The 8,656-nt window shown below is 38.3% G+C and overlaps 1 protein-coding gene across 1 annotated transcript; it reads left to right on the top strand.

Annotated features, from left to right (window-relative positions):
- Positions 1 to 1,266: 1,266 nt before the first annotated feature.
- On the top strand, positions 1,267 to 8,449 carry LOC129762750 (serine/threonine-protein phosphatase 5). Its single transcript, XM_055761269.1, has 7 exons — positions 1,267 to 1,616; positions 1,827 to 2,219; positions 2,285 to 2,406; positions 2,469 to 2,739; positions 2,804 to 3,254; positions 3,323 to 3,404; positions 7,564 to 8,449. The coding sequence occupies exons 1-7, from the start codon at positions 1,499 to 1,501 to the stop codon at positions 7,618 to 7,620; spliced, it is 1,494 nt and encodes a 497-aa protein (XP_055617244.1). The 5' UTR covers positions 1,267 to 1,498; the 3' UTR covers positions 7,621 to 8,449.
- Positions 8,450 to 8,656: the final 207 nt, after the last annotated feature.

Here is an 8,656-nt window from a genome sequence, read left to right as displayed (position 1 = left end):
GAAGGCTGAAATCGGGCCATCCCTTCTTTGTGTTTTCCGCTTACGAACAGATTCGGCTTTCCATTTTTATATATATAGATAGATAAAGGCTAACAGTGCGATGTTGGAGGGATGCTCATGAACTGGGAGTAAACGATTTCCGTTATCGCTTGGATGTAGTCAATCTTAATATTACTCAAAGATGTTCAGTCAGGGCTTTGAGAATCAACTCATTGTCGTTTACTCAAAAGAGACCCCTCTAGGAGAGTCATTTTTAAGGAAATTAGCGACACACATGTTGCCGTCCACACGTTTGCTAAAAAATTATTCGCTTGGCGCCGGAGGGCTAATTCGGTTTACTTGGTTTGTCGCCGGCCGTTCTTGACATTATCGGGAAATTACAATCTGTTAAGTTTTACCAATCTCATCGATAGTTCTCATAAGTTCTCGACTCTGTTCCCTCACTGTCATAAAATTTCGAAATGTAGTATAGTAAATGTATAGTATGTATAGTAAATTAATGTAATTTTTCATTCATCGTGAAGAATCGTATTGTCTTTTTCGTCTGCAATGATGTCAGGGCAAAAGTACTTATGAAATCATAAAAAACGTTGACGTGTACAAGTTATTGTTACCAAACAAAACACCAACAGAATGCAAAAGATACTGAAATACTGTCGTCGGCCACTGAGCAATACTATGCTCACGACATCACTGCTGTGCGACATATTTTGCCTACGTAACCACTTTAGTTACGCCGGACGCCAAAGTGTTAATGAATGACTCAAAAAATAGGTCTAACGTCATGTGTATTGATATAAACTAAATATGAAAACGTTTGATATATTAAAACTATGGAAATATGTCATACGGCGATTCTAATATCTTTGATGTGATGAATACAGCCTCTCATTTTTCATAAACCTGTGAAATATTGTTATATCCAAAAAGTCTGCAATAAAAATAAAAAGTATTTTACAGATATGTCTGTGAATTTACAAGCATATTTGTAAATCTGGCATCTCTGGTGGTTTGAGAATGTATTGCAAGAAATCGCTTGAAAAAATGCACGAATTTGCTTGGAAATGAAGTGAATTGAGTCCGCACCAATTAGGCTAACACTAATTACAAGTCATAATCGCCTCAGCATGTCTAATTAGAAGCGAATCATTGTACTTCCGAGCCCCAAAAGTTGTGTGAAATTTTTTTTCTCGGGTAGCAAATACCAGTAGACGTTCATTCTTGTACGCAACACCACTTGGGCAGACGATTGTTTTCCCAATGACAGCTGTTGGACGTCTTATTTTTTCTTCGCTGGTTTGTTCCTTTCGATGATCAAACCAAATTCAGTTGTATCAGAACGCAGGTCGTTGTTTTTTGTTATATTTGCTGAATTTTTCGTCACAGTCTAAGAAACATCAAAAATTACATCCTAGGTTGATAGAGCGGAATTTACTGAGACCGCAAAGTCGAAAAACGCTGGCAGTTCCGGTGGGAGTGAATCTTATTTTGGTGTGAAATGTCATCTTCCGCAACGCCGGACAGCGGTGTCGTGACATCGACGGACGGAGAAAACGTGGGGGCGAACAAGGCACGGGCAGAGGAATTAAAGAACCAGGCAAACGAATGCTTTAAAAGTAAGCAGAAATTCTAGCGTTTTTGAATTTACATTAGTTCCATATACTATACATGTATTTGTGATGAATTACATCCTCTTTCATAACCTAGAATAGAACATTACATGACTCGTTGACTGTTTACAGCCAAAGGATTTATTCAATTATATTCTAGAAAGTTGGATTTGTGAAGCCCTTGAACTACATTATTTGCATTCATCTTTCGCGCAGATAAAACCTACGAGGATGCCATCAAGCTGTACACGGAGGCGATCGAACTCGACAGCGAAAATGCCATTTATTTCGCGAATCGTAGCTTTGCCTATCTTCGGCAGGAATCGTTCGGCTATGCGCTCAACGATGCCGTCCAGGCGATCAAATGCAATCCGGCCTATCTCAAGGGATACTACAGGAGAGCGGGGGCCCACATGGCCCTGGGTAAGTTCAAACTAGCCCTGTCGGATCTCGAATTCGTGGCCAAGCGGTGTCCGAATGATAAAGACGCCCAGATGAAGTACACCGAGTGCAACAAAGTCGTCAAAAAGATGGCCTTCGAGCGAGCGATAGCGGTGGACAAGGTGGAGAAGAGTTTGCTTGAAATGTGTCGGGATTTGGAATCGGCCAGTGAGTATTGACATGGGAAGGAACAGATAGGAACCACAAGCTAAATCGGTTATATGTTTCCGCAGCAATCGAGGTCGATTACGAGGGTCCGAAATTGGAAGACGGCAAAGTTACGGTAGAGTTTATGAACAGTCTGATGGATTGGTATAAAATCGAGAAGAAACTCCACAAAAACTTTGCCTATAGGGTAGGATTAGTTTAAAACTTCTGTTGATCAATTTTCGTACAATTCGAGATGCTTTTCCGTAGATCCTGTGTGACGTTGAGGCGCTGTTCAAGAAACAACCGTCCCTGGTTGACATCACTGTACCGGACGATCGCAAGTTTACCGTGTGTGGTGATATTCACGGTCAGTTCTATGATTTGCTCAACATTTTCAATATCAACGGACTGCCATCAGAGACCAATCCGTATCTCTTTAACGGGGACTTCGTCGACCGAGGCTCGTTCTCCGTTGAATGCATATTCACGCTTTTCGGGTTCAAACTGCTTTATCCGGATCACTTCTTCATGTCACGAGGTTTGACACTTGCTGCAATGTTTTGAGGTCGATCCCACTTACGCGTATGTTTTTTTTTTCGTAGGTAATCATGAAAGTATGAGCATGAATCAGATGTACGGATTCACGGGTGAAGTGGTAGCGAAATACTCCCAAACCATGTCGGAGATGTTCACCATGGTCTACAATTGGCTCCCGCTGTGTCATTGTATCAATGACAAAGTGCTCGTCATGCACGGTGGTCTATTCTCGAAGGACGAAGTGTCGCTGGACGACCTGCGCACCATTGAACGGAACAGGCAACCTCCGGAGGAGGGTTTGATGTGTGAACTGCTATGGTCCGATCCACAGCCACAGAACGGAAGGGCTCCTTCCAAGCGGGGCATCGGCATTCAGTTTGGACCTGACGTGACCAAATCATTCCTGGCACACAACAAGCTGGACTACATCATTCGCAGCCACGAAGTTAAGAACGATGGATACGAGGTGGCGCACGATGGAAAGTGTATCACGGTGTTCTCGGCTCCGAACTATTGGTGAGATATCTCTCTTATCTCATCTGCCAGTGTGTGATTATCACTAGGCTGTTTACCATTCATTTCAGTGATGCTACCGGCAATTTGGGTGCTTTTATCACCCTCAAAGGCAACGATTTGAAGCCGCAGTTTAAAACATATGCCGCTGTTGTAAGTATCATCTGAACTGGTTCAGAGCAATTCCAAATGAAATCGTCCTAAAATGCAGATTTCAAAAACATGTATTTTTGATTCGAATGAAAGTTCGTATTCCGTTTGGGATGGAGGAAATATGAGTTTTCCACAGCAATTGGGATTTTGTGACTCAAGTGTAACTTTGGAAAAGGGCGTATCGATTTTAGTAACAGAAATCTTTGATAATTTATATCTCAAAAACTATTAGTCGTACCGAAATAGTGTCTGAGAAAGAGTTATAGTGTGTTGATGTTAAAATGTGAAAAAACATACGCTGAGAACAGCGCGGACTTGATTATATACAGTCTCCGATCTCTTTTCACTGTAAATAATCGAGTCTAATTTTTTTTTTCGTTTATTGAAAATAAAAAAAGAATATAATTTTTGATTCATCCCCTCACAGTTAGAAAAAACCTTTCTCACATAAAAAAAATATTTTTTCCAGAATCTCTCAGAAGGTGATAGATGATCATATTTAATGAAAAAATCCTTCTACGCATATATTCGGATTTCAGCAATGACATAGTCATAGAATTTTTTTTTGTTTCGGACTCTGTTGCCTCAAACTGGATCTACACTAAAAAGTACACTGCATAAGACAAATATGTTGCCTTCATTTGAAAGATGATAAAATTTAGTACAGGATATAGTAGTGGAACATCCAAATTAGCGGATTTAATAATATATTTTGGGAGTGAACAATTCAAAGTTAGCGATTTTTAATGTGTGTTAATTTTATCCCAAAAATTCATAATGAACTTGATTGTTTCTATCAATCAAATTAAAATTCTCAAACCACAATTCTACAATTTGTTCTTTGACATCCAAAATCTATCTTTCCTAATTTCGCTGCAATATCGTTATAAACAATTCCTGGTGAAAATTCAAACAAAACCTTCAAAAATTTCGATTTTTACCCCACTGTACATATAATAGCCACTTAAATTACACCTCAACGTTCAATGGTTACATTTTTTCTTGAAACCAAGTATAGAAGTTGGTTGTCAAAGAACATATTGTAGAGCGGTTAGAGAGCTTTAATCTAATTGATGGAAACGATCAAGTTTAATATAACTTTTTAGGATAAAATTAATGATAACACAATAAAAATTATTAACTTTTAGGTTTTGACGTAGAACTACGTCCTTCATTAAGGGTGCCAAATCAGAAAACAGGTCACGTTTTTATGAAATAAAGTTAACGTTAATAACTATTTTTGCCGTGAACAGATTCTGGCGATTTACATACCAAACGAATCGGAAATTCCCTAAGATTTGTTTGATGTGCTATACATTACCCATAGTCGGTATATAGTTTAAATTGGTGAAAATTGGAAGCATTCCCATTTCCTCATACATTTGTTCTGTCCATTTGTGTGCCCTCCCTGAACAGAGCTGTCAATAACGAGCAACTTATCGACGAGCAACGAAGGGGAAATCGTAGAATGTAAAGTCTCCGTGAACAAAGGAAAAGTAGAAGAGCAAGGGGAATATTTGCCTAAAGTATAAACAGTGGATCTTGCTGAGGCAAACTTCATTCTTCGTGAGGGCACCGATGGAGGTGGTGGAGGAGTAATATGAGGAAAGAGTAGAGTTTTCCAAGGAACTTTTTGAAGGCTTGAGACGAATGAACTGAAGAAGCTTAAAGTCGCTTTAATTCAACAAGGAAAGGAAGGAAAGGCTAACTTTCAGCATCGTTCTAGATACGAAACAATGAACATCGTTTGTTCGTTCTTGTTTTGCGCCATCTCATGTCTTCGTTTCGAACTGAGCTGTGGACGCGACCAAATTACTCGCTCGCTAGTGTCTTTGGCATTGCAATCATTGCATCAAACTGACGCCATTGCATTGGTCTTTTGAGCTACACAATTTTGTAGGGAACCATCAAGCTTAGCTATCGTCAGTTAACCAAAAGAATAAATGTTCTGGAATTTTGTCAGTGATTTGGTTTCACATGACGGTAGGAAAACGCTCTCCACAAAGGATGACAGCTAAGCTAATCTAGACTGGCAATATTAAAAGAAAGGGCTTCTGTTGAGAAGAGCCCAAAACAGAGATAAGTATGTGTATATTTAGTTGATTCAAGCCCGTACGTATAAATAGTGGATCTTCGCTACGCTGAAATCCAATTTGAAGTGATAAATATAAACAAGGAGGGGAGATAGCGGGAGGGAATTATTTACGCTAGAGTATTAGTAATGAACTTTTTTTTACAAGCAGTTAACATAGTGTTCTGTCATCAAAAGGCTTCGTTGGTTCCTTTGACATTGCATCAATGCATTGAACTGACGCTATGGTTAAGCAGGTGTTAAAGTTGTGCATCAGAAAATTATTTGAGGAATACCAAGTTATTCAATAAGTTAGAATAAGTCATTAATTTATTTGAGTTCGCGTGCAGATATAGTTTATTTACATTTACTGGAATGTTGTATGTGATTTGGTTTCGCTTGCCAGTAGCAAAACTTTTTCGATACAATTTTTAAAGTACTCTTTCGGTTTTTCCTCAAAACAGGCCTCAGTTTCGATAATCCCTTCATCATCGGTATTAAATTTCTTGCCGGCGAGCATTCTCTTCAGGTCTGCGAATGAAAATAGTCGCTGGGCCAGATCTGGAGAATACGGTGGATGCGGAAGCAATTCGTGCAATTTTGCCATCAATACACGAAATTCGGATTTTTCCGTTTTTTTTCACAATAACAAAAGTTGCTTCACACTCAATGTTGTAACTCACGAACCAATCGACTGATTGCTGTCAAATTTTGACACGTATCCCTTGAAAGATGGTGCTTTGTGAAAGTCAGGTAGTCGTCAACATTAGGCGTCGTGCACAAATTACGTAACGCGATATCGGAGGGAGGAGGGGGGGGGTCGAGGTTGCGTTACTTTCTGTGTATCAGAGATAGGAAATTGCGTTACATAGGAGGGGGGGAGGTGGTCCAAAATCCGGATTTTTAGCCTTACGTAATTTGTGCGCGACGCATTATGAACTTTTCAGCCGAATTGTTACTTAAATTTCACTGCAATATTTGGCCAGCACATTTAGTGTACGCTTTTAGGAGTCTCAACCCACATGTCTTCAAATGTTTTCCAACGTAACTCCTAAACATATATTTTTACCATAATGATGTATTTGGGAAAGTTGTTGAAAATTATAAGCAATTTGAACATGACGGTGTAATACGACAAACTTATTGAAAGAGCCTATTTACTATAAAGAAGACAATAAATTAGAATTGTTTTTTTTTTCAAATACCGCGAGAATGGCTGCATTTAGAAGGAGATTGATGAAGAGGTTTTTTTATTTTTAATCACGTCAGGATTCATACTGGCTAAAATTAATGGTAACATACAAAAATTCGAAGTTTCGAAAATTCATGAAAATCGATGTTCCACAAGGTTCGTCAAAAATAGTTTTACCATCTTGGATTCATTTTTAAAATTTTCTACATGACTTCTTGTTTATATGAAAAAAAATACATATTTAGGTATGAAATATAATTTGAGGAAATTATTTTTCTGTAATTTAATCAATGTTTTTGTCATGCGAAAATAAACAATTCGAACGGAATACAGAATGGAATTTAATCAAATCGTTCGAAATATTTCAAATCGTTCGAAATATTTCAAATCGATCGGAGTACAGAATATGGGTGTACATTCGAATGACCCTAACAGAAAATCTTCCATTTGAATATGGCGTCGATTGTTCACGAAATTCGGCTTTTTAACTGGTCCAAGGACCAGTTAACGTTCGCCCAGTTAAAATGCAGACCAGTTAGCGAAAGATTACTGTACTAATTTTTTCCTTAGTGTATATTTGTTCATGTTTCAACATCAATACTCTATAACCCTTTCTAGCACACCATTTCGGTACGGCTCATAGTTTTTGAGATATAAATTATCAAAGATTTCTCTTACTGAAATCGATCCGCCCTTTTCAAAAGTTACACTTGTTACACGTTAAAAAATGCCCAATTGCTATGGAAAACCCATATTTCCTCCAACCCAAACGGAATACAAACTTTCATTCGAATCAAAAATACTCATGTTTTGTCATTTGTTGATTTCATTTGGAATTGCTCTTCAGCTGTTCAAAAACAGGATTCGTTCAAAAAACAGAGTTTCATTCATTTCAGCCACATCCCAAAGTTAAACCGATGGCATACGCCAGTACACTGAGTCTTCTCGCGTAGTACCTCTGCTAGTGTGAATACTGCCCAACGGATCCGCTGAACGGTTCCACACGCCTGGTTCCTTTCGCCAGGGAAAGCATACAAATTACGAAAATCGTGTCGAGACAAACTTTTTCCAATCTTTTCATATCGCATGAAGCGTTGCTCTTCCTCGAAGAGGTGTTATTTTTATTGTTCTAGTATTCACTGTTTTTATTTACACACTCTACAAAATTTTAATTTTTCATTTTGAAATGAAGCAGAACGCAAAAGGATTGAATTATCGTGTTTCTTCCTTTCCATCCGCTCCACTCCTAGAGCTAGATAGTGGGGCAGGTTGTATTGCTAGACTATTACCTTGTATACATACATATTAGATTTTACACAAACGAAATGTAGATAAACGATTGTAACGTGGTTATGAAGTGATCAGAGCTAGTTATTAGTAAAATTACACGTACAATCACACTCACACGTAGAATTACGAACAATAGTGACATGGCGTATGACAAAAGAAAAGAAAATATACAACGTCGTAATGCGTATATGTAGAGAAGCTAGATTTTGTACACCGATTAAGCAGAGTTAAGCTGTAGCCGTGGAAGATCGCCTAACGGCTTTTTATCAGTATCGGTTAGATTCTTCTGCGAGTATTGTGTTGAACCAAGTTGAATATCGAATTTCATCGAAGGAAGCGCGCATAGGGAAATAAATTTTATTGGTGGAATAATAGATACAAAAAAATATGGTGAGGAATGGTTCCGCGCAAAGCGAACCGAAATCAACACATTCTCCAAAGTACAGTACGATTAAATTGTATTAGGTTTTTAGGAAAGGAATGATAATAGAAATATAGATTTGAATATTGTTTCAAGCGGCAGTGTTTTATTTTTGCAGGCCCTCGTTCAATCCACTGAATTCTCCCACCACTTCCTTCTCCGCCACCACAGTATTCCTTTCTGCTGACAAAAAAAAAAACCAATAACAATTTGCATAGTTTTATCTGGGAATCATCCTGGCATATATAGAGACGAATGAACTGCAAAGTTTAAAACCT

The sequence above is a fragment of the Toxorhynchites rutilus genome, chromosome 1 (genome assembly GCF_029784135.1).
Source record: "Toxorhynchites rutilus septentrionalis strain SRP chromosome 1, ASM2978413v1, whole genome shotgun sequence".
Taxonomy (NCBI): domain Eukaryota; kingdom Metazoa; phylum Arthropoda; class Insecta; order Diptera; family Culicidae; genus Toxorhynchites; species Toxorhynchites rutilus.
The sequence above is the reverse complement of the archived record's forward strand: the minus strand, read 5'-3'. Positions and strand labels throughout refer to the sequence as shown.